The sequence below is a fragment of the Dasypus novemcinctus genome, chromosome 23, assembly GCF_030445035.2.
Source record: "Dasypus novemcinctus isolate mDasNov1 chromosome 23, mDasNov1.1.hap2, whole genome shotgun sequence".
Taxonomy (NCBI): domain Eukaryota; kingdom Metazoa; phylum Chordata; class Mammalia; order Cingulata; family Dasypodidae; genus Dasypus; species Dasypus novemcinctus.
In genome coordinates this window covers 33,623,249-33,635,348 of record NC_080695.1, presented here as the reverse complement: position 1 = coordinate 33,635,348, position 12,100 = coordinate 33,623,249, and the positions used below count along the sequence as shown (strand labels likewise).

The 12,100-nt window shown below is 38.9% G+C and overlaps 1 protein-coding gene across 5 annotated transcripts in view; it reads left to right on the top strand.

Annotated features, from left to right (window-relative positions):
* Positions 1–12,100, top strand: part of LOC131275506 (uncharacterized) — a 252,552-nt gene that overhangs the window by 106,408 nt on the left and 134,044 nt on the right. For all 5 annotated transcript variants that reach the window (XR_011647195.1, XM_071211233.1, XM_071211234.1 and 2 more), the window contains exon 4: positions 8,447–8,534. Coding sequence is in view for 4 of the 5 variants with exons in the window: in XM_071211233.1 (XP_071067334.1) it covers positions 8,447–8,534 (88 nt within the window). In the remaining variant the exon portion in view is untranslated. The remainder of the gene's footprint in view (positions 1–8,446; positions 8,535–12,100) is intronic.

The window sequence follows — 12,100 nt, the reverse complement described above, 5'->3', positions numbered from 1 at the left end:
TTCACATCATGGCCCATACTCTCCTCTATTCCATCATGTAGGCCCTGTGAGGATTTACAATGTCCGGTGATTACCTCTGAAGCACCATCCAGGGCAGCTCCATGTCCCGAAGACGCCTCCACCTCTCATCTCTTCCTGCCTTTCCCCATACCCTTTGTCCATTATGTCCACTTTTCCCAATCCAATGCCACCTCTTCTATGTGGACACTGGATTGGTTGTGTCCATTGCACCTTTATGTCAAGAGGAGGCTCAGATTCCACCTGGATGCTGGATGCAATCCTCCCATTTTCAGTTGTAATCACTCTAGGCTCCATGGTGTGGTGGTTGTCCTTCTTCACCTCCATCTTAGCTGAGTGTGGTAAATCCAATAAATCAGATTGTAGGTGCTGGAGTCTGTTGAGGCTCAGGATCTGGCTATCACATTGTCAGTCCAGAGATTCAAATCCCCTAAATATATCTTAAACCCCAACATTAACTGCACCTCCAGCACATTAGCATGAAAGTCTTATGAAGGGAGATCCCATCTGAGTCCAGATTCATCACACATAAACACCATTTCCAAAGAGGGGCCATCTGCCCTGGTAGTTAACCCCATCGGCCATGACCATAATTCCCATGGGTCTCTTTAGCCCTCAAAGGAACCAATATCTGGGGGTTGTATCTGCTTTATCTGTCTCTCTGACTCTGCTCAGTTGTGCATGAGGGCAAACCTTCTGCCAGCCTCCAGACTCTTTTAGAAACTCGTAGCCATATAAACTCATTTCTCCTTTCCATTTCCCCCTTACTTTAGGTCAAACAGCATTTTAAAGTCATGGTATTTTATGTAGACATGGATATTCTGCTGATCCGCATTGAACCTTCCGTATAAGGTCATTTTCCAGTTGCATCATCAGTTGGTAGTTGATTAGTTACTGTACTTTAAGAAGAGATGTCTATGATTTGAATAATGAGGCTTGAGTTCTTGGCTAGAGCTTATAGGGGATACCTCTCTCATTTGCCACATCAAAAGCAGCAATTACAAAAATTGTTTATACTGCCTTTCCTTTAGGAGTTTACATTAGGAATCTTTCCAGGAAAATTCATTCATATATTCATTCATTCATTCATTCATTCATTTCTCTCTCCTCATGGCCCTTATATTAATCAGCCAAAGGGGTGCTGATGCAAAATACCAGAAATCTGTTGATTTTTATAAAGGGTATTTATTTGGGGTAGAAGCTTACAGTTATCAGGCCTTAAAGCATACGTCTATTGCCATGTGTTTGGGGCAAAATGGCTGCCAAGAATTCAAGTTTCTTGGGTTCCTCTCTTCTGGTGCTTCATTTCTCTCTGAGCTCAGCTGCTGTGCTCTCTCCATAAGGCCAGCTGTAGACTTTCAGGTGAATGGCTCTGTCTCTCTCCCTGGGACTTCTGCTATGTCTAAGGAGCCATCTCTATTCTTCTGTGTTCTTCCCCTGTGTGTTCACTTCTTGGGCTCCAGCTCAAAACTCCCAACTCTGTCCTTTGCCATGTCTCTTCTCTGTGAGTCCCCACACACCAAGGGGTGGGGACTCAATGCCCTACTAACATGGCTTAATGTTCTAATCATAATTTAATCAATTAACAGTGATACCTTTGACAAACCAGTTTACAAACATAATCCAATAACTATTTTTGAAATTCATAAACAATTCCAAACTGCTATAGCCCTTTAAGCAAGCCTGTCCTACACATGCAACCTGAACTTGCCTACCAAAAAAGATGGCTCACAAACTCTGATGTTTAAGGTCAGCCAATCACTTGGGATAGAATCAGAGGTGTGCTCTGAAAAAGCTCTCTGAATCAGTCCTCTGAAAAAGCTCTGATTTGTATTGTTTGCCAGTTTCCCTGGTGGAAATGCATTCCCTATGGCCAATTTCAAGCTATCAATGAGATGTCAGTGAAGGCAGATCTGGCGAGAGGTTTGTAATCACCTCTTACAAGTCAAATGGACCAAGTGCAGCACACCAATGGAAATGTGCTACCCCTACATCCCATCACCCTACTTCTTTACCTCAGAATTTCTTTCTTCTCTCTTCCTCATCCTTGGTATGAACTCTTAACCTGTTCTGTAACTCTAGCCTCAGTTCTTATCTCTGACTCCTCTGGATTTGTCATATGTGATATTCCATTGGGATTCTTCTTTCTTCTACAAGTCTTGTTGTTTTGACTCTTGACATTTTCAGGTATCTTGGATCAATGCAATTTCCTGAAACTCTACCAATGAAATTAAATCAGTGCCCTCATCCTCAAGTTAGGCCTGCAAGAGGGATTGGGAGCTGGAGTGAGAGCAATATTCACAGCTGAGTGGGAGGCAGCATAACATAGTTATCAAACTCAAAGACTCTGTACCATGTCAACCATTTTCCTAAATTCAAATTTCAGTTCTGAACTTACTACTGTGTTATCCTGGACATGTTACTTATCTTGCTTTAGTAGACAGAGGGCATCATTGGGTTAGTCTATGATTAAATAGATTTATATTTGTAAACTGCTTTGTCACAGCATGTGCCACGTAAATACCTGTTAAATAAATGAAACCCATTCCTCAAATATTTACTGAGTACCTAGTTTGAGGCAATGTGGGGACTAGAGAGACTGAAACACAGATTCTGCTCTTTGGAGTTCATAGCATAATGTAGGGAGAACATATATTAGAAGAAATGGAAATAATGTAGCATAAATCACAAATTGTATGGCAGTTACTGTGGTAGGTCCTTTATATACATCAGCTTATTTAATTCCATTTGGTCATCACTTAAGTGATATTGTCTTTATTGGTAAAATTTATATTTAAAATTATTAGTAAAAGCAAACGTTTTAAAATATTTTGGCCATGTATTACCAACAGTACCTTTTGATTATCCGTATTTCTGATGGGACGTTCATACTTTTATTAATTTCTCTAAAACTTTTATTATGGAAATTCCAAAATACACAAAATAAAGACAATAATAGAATGAACCCTAGGTACCCATCATTCAACTTCAATAATCATCGATCTATGGTCAATTTTGATTAATTCACACTCCTGTTCACTCCCCTCAAGTGAATTGTTAAAAAGAAAATTCCAGACATCATATAATTCCTGCTGCAGCATCCTGAAAAAAATTGAAGCTTTGAGAATTATACTGATTTGGTCAGGGTCACAGAGCTATTATGGGGCAATGCTTGTGACCTGATTCCCCATTTGTTTTACCCCAGAACCCATGCTTTTAACAATAATACTAAAAATTGGAGGAGGTTACAAGTGCTCCAAGCAAAAGAATAAAATGTCTGCTCAGAGGAGGGAAAGGTTTATTTTTTTTCCCAGCTGAGGGAATCCAGGAAAACTTTGCAAAAGAAATGGCATTTCCAGGCCCTGAGTCTCACCAGGCTTCAGCTCCTGCATTCTGGTTTATTGGACTTACCCACTCAGGTAACATAGAGTTGAAGAAGGTAAACCAACACACCAGGGAGCCAAGAGTGCCTACAGCTGAAAGCAGGAGGATTGCATCCAGCATCTATGTGGAAACTAAGGCCCCTCTTGATATAGATATGGAGTGGACACAACCATTCCAAGGTCCACAGGATGGAGGAAAAGAGTATGGATTAGAGTAGACTGACTGATATTTTATTCATGAATTATTGTGATTAGTAATGAAGAAAATGTGGCATTGGTGTGGAGAAAGTGGCCATGGTGGCTGCTGGGTGTGCGGAATGAGAGGAAGAGATGAGGTGTGGGGGCGTTTTCGGGACTTGGAGTTGTTCTGGGGGTTGCTGCAGGGACAGTTACCGGACGTTGTATGTCCTCCCATGGCCCACTGGGTGGAATGTGGGAGAGTGTGAGCATGAGGTGCAGCCGTGCTCAGAGATGTATTCACCAAATGCAATGAATGTCTCATGATGATGGAGGAGATTGTTATGGGGGGAGGAGTGGGATGAGGGGAGTGGGGAGTAGATGGGGATCTCATATTTTTTTATGTAATATTAAAAAAAAAAAATGGCGTTTCAGGTTGTGGGAAAGGAAAGAGGGCCTTTCAAGTGAAAATCACTGAGGAAAGAAATTTTAGGATGGTTTATGGATTCTTAGAGTATTATTTAAGGGTTAGCAAGCAAATTAACTTCATTAGAATCATCCGCAAGAGTTTGGTTAAAATGCTGTTTGCTGGAATTCCTTTCAGATCTTCTAAGTTTGACTTAGAGTCTTGGGGACTGGAGATCTATTTTTAATAAACCCTGGAGTTTCTGATGTACTGTATAGTTTAAGAACCAAATAGATCCATTAGGTAGAATCAGCAGTACTGTAGAAATAATCAAGCAGCAATTTCCCACTTCCTGTTCAAATCCATTCTGTGAGAAATCCTAGTGAAGACCCATAACTTTTCTAGTCATTATTAGTCACTTAGTTCTCTTAGTCACCTCAAGCCATAGACAATTTTTTATTTTTATTTTTTCTTTTCTTTTGTTCTTTTTTAAGAAAAGTTAACAGGGTAGATTTATTAAATGCATGTTCATATAATATAAAATTGGAATTGATATACAAACATACATATATTTTTGCACCACACAACTTTATAGGTTTTGACAAAATGTACAGTGGCCTGTATCTGTCATTGCAATACCATGCAGAACAATTCCAATTTCCCAAAAATGCCCCTTTTACACCCATTCTTCCCTCTCTCTCCCCCTCAGAACCTCTGGTGACCACTGCCTTTATATCAATTTTACAAGTTCTTCCATTTCTAGAATAATAATGTTTACTTCAGTCCATAATTGCATTCCCCCCTTAATGTTTGTTCATTCCTCAATCTTGAGGATTTGGGGATGGCGATGCCCATTTTTGCTTCTGATTTGAGAAGGGACTTAGATCCATGGGGCAGATAGATGGAACTGGCTTGCTTGCAGTTGTAGATGCTCTCTGTTTTGGAGGATGGGAATTGTTCATCATCATCCTTTTGTTAGTTGTCCTGGCGAGTCGGATGAACTGGAGAGTAGGTGTTGGCTGCAACTCTGCTGAGATTCATGGCTTAATTGGCATATGAACAGCCAGAAGATTAAAGTCTCTGGGACACATATTTAATGGGTATAGTACTAATTATCAGTTCAAATAACAGGAGCATAAGAGCCATGTATAGGGAAATTATAAATGAATGTAAATCTGATACACAAGGGGGATAGGTTATCATAAATTTCAAGGTAAGGTCAGCCAACAGGGTATGAAATTCCTTGGATTGTCTTGCCCTGCCTATAGTGTCTAGATGCCTCTAGAGACCTCAGAAGTCCCACTGTTTGAGGCACTATTTACTGTGGCAGTCAATGAGATCCTGCTGAGACATGTCTAGCTTCTGGAATGACCTCCTGACTCACTCTCTTAGCCACAAAAACTCATTTGTATTTAATACTGGTCAAGGTCTTTTTCCAAATGCTTCATTATTTTGTACTTCATAATAATCCTTCAGTGCCATGGAGGCTCATCCCTGGGAGTCATGTACCACACTGGGGAGGGGAAGGGAAGGTAGTGAGTTTATATGCTGAGTTTAATTAGAGAGAGGCCACTTTTGAACAACAAGGGGGTTTTCAAGAGGTAACTCTTAGGCAATATATAATTGAGGCTAAGTTTCAATTTTACAAGAATAAGTTTCATAAGTACAAGCATCAATATCAAGGGCCTGGTGTATTGGTCTGGCACTGCCCATGTACTCTAGGGATGCTTGCCACTCTATTAGGCAATGTAGCAGGACTCTCCAGGATTAAAATTCAATATTCTTTCTGTTATTGTATGGGTCTCCACCCTTTGAGACAATACCCCATGATCACTTGAACACATTCATATTCCATATAGGCATGCCCCAGGTACACCCTTCCCCACACATCCCACAACCATAGATACCCTGCACCAGTGATCCTTCCTGGTCACAACTGTGACCCTTTGGCAGTCCAAACTTCCCCCAAAACAAAGCCAAAAAAAATTAAATACAGAAATTTTTTTGCACTGTGTCTTTTATCACCATAAGATCTGCTATCTTTTATGCACAGTGACAATTTCTTCTGTATGTTCCCCAAGTGTCTTACTTTTTTAACCTTATTTTCAAAGAACCTTTAGGTTACAGAAAAGTCACAATGAAAATATAGATGATTCCCATATATCCCATCTTCTCCCCTCTCACATTTTCCCCTATTAATAACATCTTACATGCATATGGTACATTTGTTACAATTGATGAACAAATATTGAAGCATTGCTACTACCAAGGTCAGTGGTTTACATTATGGTTTATGTTTTGCACCATACACTTTTATAGGTTTTGACAAACTGTATAATGGTCTGTATCTGTCATTGCAAGATCATGCAGAACTATTTCAATATCTTAAAAATGCCCTATTTCCACCTATTTTTCTCTCCTCATCTCCTTGGAACTTACGGTAACCACTAAGTTTCAATTTTTGAAGAATAAGGTTCATAGTTTCATGAATTAATATTGAGGGCTTAACATATTGGTCTTTCCTTTTATTAGGCACTGCCTATATTCTTGAGAGATTCTTGCCCCTCTAATTGAGAACATATCCCCAGGATAGGTGTTTAATATTTTATTGTGTTTTGTGTGAGTCTCCACCCACTGAGGTAACACCTATGACAAGATGAACACTTTCATATTCCATAGAAACATGCCCCAGGTATGCCCTTTCCCACATATCCCCCCCACCCCTGACATTCTGCACCAGTGACCCGTCCCTGTCATATCTGACAAAAGAACATTCCAACCATTGTAGTTTTAACCACAAACTTACAAATGCCGAGTTCACCTATTCCTTCCTCCATCCCTCCCACCATTTCCATGGATAGTCCAACTAAACCCTCCCCCCCCCACTTACCTCACATTCCAGCACTGTTGACCCCAATAACATCACTGCACCACTATCACTCCCATCCACTGCCAAACCACCCCCTTCCATTTATCGTAGGTTTTGCCCATTTTGAGCATTGGCTTACCACACTTTACTCCCTTTATGTCTCCTGATAACCTGTCTTCCAGACTCTAGCTCTGTGAGTCACCTCAATTTGCTTAGCTCATATCTGTCAGGTCATGTAATATTTTCCCTTCAATGACTGCCTTGCTTCACTCAAAATTAGGTCTTCAAGATTCATCCTTGTTGGTCACTGTGTCAGTACTTCATTCTTTCTTAGAGTTGAGTATTATTCCATGGTATGTATATACCACAATTTGCTTATCCATTCATCTGTTGATGGATACTTGGGTTGCTTCCAACTTTTGGCAATATTGAATAATGCTGCTATGAACATTGGTGTGTATATATCTGTTCATGTCCCTGCTTTCAGTTCTTCTGGGTATATACCCAGCAGTAGGATTGCTGGATCATATGGCACGTTCTATAGTTAGCTTCCTGAGGAACTGCAAAGCCATTCTCCACAGATTTATGTTACATAAATGTTACATAAAAAATATAGGGAATCCCATGTACCCGACCCCCTCACCCTCCCACATTTCCCCCCATTAACAACATCTTTTATTAGTGTGGTATATTTGTTGCAATTGATGAACACATATTGAAGCATTGCTACTAATCATCATCTATAGTTTACATTATGATTTACACTTTGTATTGCACAATTTTGCAGGTTTTGACAAAATGTATAAAAGTTTGTATCCATCATCGCAGTATTATGCAGAACAGTTCAAATATCCTCAAAATGCCCCCATGTTACACCTATTCTTCCTTTTCCCTCCCCTCAGAACCTCTGGTGACTGCTATCTTTATATCAATATTACAAATTCTTCCATTACTAGAATAATAAAAAGCATAGAAAACTCTTATTTCAGCAATTAAAGCAATACATTCTAACTAATACTTCAAATTCCACTGGCAACTTTTTGAAATGAAAGCCAAAAGCCTTTCATTCCCATGACTAGTGGTTCTTTGGGCTGGCAGCCTATAGTGGGAAAAAAGGTCATGGGGACCTATTTCTCCCTTGCTGGCTCAGGCTTCTTCTCTTGCTGCACTCTTCAGGCTGTCTCTGAGTCTTCTAGTTGGGAGAAGGAAGAGAGTGTAAAGATTAGAAAATTTCTTACTTTTACTTTAGCACTGCATTCTGGAAAATAAACTATTTTGATTTTTCAGATTCCTAAATCAGTCTTCATACGTGTTTGTACTCCTGTTCAGCTTTCATGTTAGGTTTTAAATTTTGGAAACCATTTTTTAAATTTCCAAGAACTGTGTTTCTTTTTATGGTTGGCAGCCTAATTTTGATTTCAGGATGTGGTATCTACTCATATATCTCTCAGCACAGTATCCATACTTATTTTAGTGTTCTCTTCTGATTTTTGTATTAACATTACTTCATTTGGATTTCGTTCTTCTGTTCTTTCAGCCTTGTACCTTTCTCTCAAAGCTGTTCACCTTAACTCTAACTATTTGGTTCTCCAGGTTGATCAATGTGATTTCTTCAGCACAGCTGGAAAATACCGTGCCTGAGGCAGTGAATGTGGATAATGATTACAGGGAATTTTGGGTGGTGAGTATGCAGGTCAGTTGAGTTTTCCTTTAAGGAATACAGAAAGTGCTTTAAGGAATAGGGAGTCCTTGTCTCTTGGCCAACTGGAAATGAGTTGGGGAAAAGGATTTGCTTCTCTTTCAAGCCCCACTTCTTCCTCCTGGTTTTTCCTGTGCCAGGTGCCTTACTGTATTAAGAGCATTGTTCTTTCACCAAGACAATCAGTATACAAAAACGATTTAATGTTAGGTAATATAAATTACCACATTAATAGATAAAAAAACCTAGTTTAGATAAATACAATAAATATAATTTAGATATTCACCAAAAGGTATTAATAAATTTCAAAGTCCAATGCTGATTTTTAAACATTTTGTTACATAAGAATATGCGGACATGTACTTATGATGAAAAATATGTATAAGATTCACACAAATTTACACACAACAAGCCAGCATTTTCTTAGTAGTGAAATATTTAAACAATTCCTCCCTAGAGTGAGGAATAAGATGAGGTCTTAATTACCAGTATTAATAGAATCTTTTTTATTACGCAAGTAATGCATGTTCATGATACAAAATTTAAGCATTGCAGAGAAACACGAGAAAGGGTGATAGCTCTCCTATTACTCCTTGCTTTTAAATTAACCAGTATCAATAGTTTTATGCCTTTTTCTTCCCAATTTCATTTTCCCAAACAAAATATAAGATTTATTACTTTTTTTGGATGTGTCACAAAATGGTATCAAAGAACTTACCAATGCATTTATACAGGACCATAAAATAGTATGATTATTTAATTAAGGACACGAAATCGTTATTTACAGAAGTTTCAATTATCCATTAATGTGCAATAAACTATCCCAGAACTCAGTTGCTTAAGACAACTATAAGCTCATGATTCATGATCCTGCCAACGGGGATGGGATTTTCCCTTTCTCTCTCCATTGAGCCTCTCCATATGCTTTCTCCATGTGGTCTTTTCAGAGGGTAAACAGATTTTATATTATGTGGGTTAGGTCTCTCAAAAGCACAAAAGTAAAAACTTCTAGGCTCCCTTAAAGCTTAGGCACTGTGCCACTTCCACTGCATTCTATTGATTAAAAGCAAGTCATACATTTATTCTTTGTATTTAGTTCATATTAATGAGACCAGGCAATATTTATTCTTTTGTCTGGCTTACTTCACTTAGCATAATGTCTTCAAGATTCATCCATGTTATCATATGTGTCCCAGTTTCATTCTTCTTACTGCAGCATAGTATTCCATTGTATGTATATACCATATTTTGTTTATCCTTTCATTGGTTGATAAATACTTGGGTTGTTTCCATCTTTTGGCAATTGTGAGTGCCAAAGATGTCTTGTGTTGATAATGGGGGAGTATAGAAAAAGTATGCCAAATATATGCTTTGGAACATTGTTGGTGGTAATAGTCTGATATTATCTCATAATCTGTAACAAATGTTCCACCATGGTGGGGTGTGTTGGTGACGGGGTGTTGTATGAGAATTGTACATGTATGCACAATTGTTTTGCAAGATTACAATTTCTGTAATAAAAATATATTAAAAAACAGTAATAATAAGGTGAGTTTGGGGAAAATACACCAAATGTAAGATTTGGACTATAGTTAGTATTAATATTTTGACAATATTCTTTCATAATTTGTAACAAATGTTTCACAACAATGCAAAGTGTTGATGGTAGGGTGATGTATGGGACCTCTGTCTGGTGTTATGCATGTTTGTCTTATAAGTTCACAACTTTTAGTATATATTTAGTGTTTATGTGTGTTCATATATGAATGATATACTTCAGTAAATTATTTTTAACAATCCAAAACAAAAAAGCCAGTCATGGGCTCAGTTCAGAATCAAGGGTAAGGGTCTATAGAAGTGTATGAATACCAAGAGATGTGGTTTATTTGAGCCACAGTTTAATAGACTATCACTGAAGGTGCTATGATTTTTTTAAAAGAAATTGTTTTATTAAGATATGAATCATATACCATAAATTTCATCAATTCATTACCAGAGTCAATGTTAGAATATTTTCATTAATTCACAAAGAGAAAATATAACCTCTACTTCACATTATCTTACCCTTCTATGTCTCATTTAGTCTCTTTTTTTTCGTTTACATTGTGGTTTATATATTTTTTTCCTTCTTTATTTTCTTTTAAATGCTACATTAAAAAAAATATGAGGTCCCCATATACCTCCCACCCCCCCTACCCCACTCCTCCCACATCAACAACCTCTTCCATTATCGTGGCACTTTCACTGCACCTGGTGAATACATTTTGGAGCACTGCTGCACCATATGGACAGTGGGTTACATTGTAGTTTACATTCTCCTCCATTTCACCCAGTTGGTCATGGCAGGACACACAATGTCCAGCATCTGTCCCTGCAGCACCACCCAGATCAACTCCAAATCCTGAAAATGCCCCCACATCATTTCTCTTCTTCTCTCTCCCTACCATCAGCAGCTACCGTGGTCACTTTTTCCACATCAGTACTACAACCTCTTCCCTTACTAATCACAATAGTTCCCCAGTAGAACACCAGTAAGTCCACTCTAATCCATACTCTATTCCTCCATCCTGTAGACCCTGGGATGGTTATGTCCAGTCCCCCTATACATCAAGAGGTGACTTAGATTCCACATGGATGATGGATGCAATTCTTCTGCTTGCAGTTGTAGGCACTCTTTGCTCCATGATGTGGTGGTTGGCCTTCTTCTCCTCCCTGTTAGCTGGCCAGGATAAGTCCAATAAACCAGAGGGTAGGAGTTACAAGTCTGCTGCGGCTCACGACCTAGCTGTCATATGGACAGTGCAGGGATTCAGGTCTTCTGAGTATACACCAACCCAAACACCAACCACAGGTCCCGTAAAAGTAACAGAAGAGGCATGTGTAGAAAGGTCATATCTGAGTCCAACTCCATCACACTCATGAACACAAACTCCAAAGTAGGGCCAACTGACATGGCCCTGAACTCCAGAGCCATCTGCCATGACCATAGAACCTGTGGGTCTCTGTAGCTCTCAGGAGAACCAGTACCTGGGGTTGTATCTACTTTGGCTGTCTCTGGTATCCTGCTGAGGAATGCATAAGCATTACCTCTCTGATGATCTCCTGACTCTTTTTTGGAGACTCATAGCCATATAAACTCATTTGTTCTTTCCATTTCCCCCTTTTATCCAAAGTCAAAAAGCAGTTTTTTACACCTGATATTACATGTAGGCTGAGATATTCTGCTGGTCTGCGTTGACCCTTTTATTCAAGGTCTATTTCTAGTTACATCATCAGCTGGTGCTTGGTAGTAATCCCTCAGCACTAGGGACGCTTATCCCCAGGAGTCATGTCTCATGCTGGGGAAGGTGCTATGATTTTGGTTCTAGGCAACTCAAGAGAATCAACTAGAAAATCATTAGAGGCATTAAGAGAGTTCAGTCAAATGATTAATTACAAAAGAGATCAAAACAATTATATACCTACAACAGTGTTAGAAATTATAGTGGAATTAGAGTATTTACAATACCAATAATATTTTTCACAAAATTTTTTTTAGTTGTTACCAC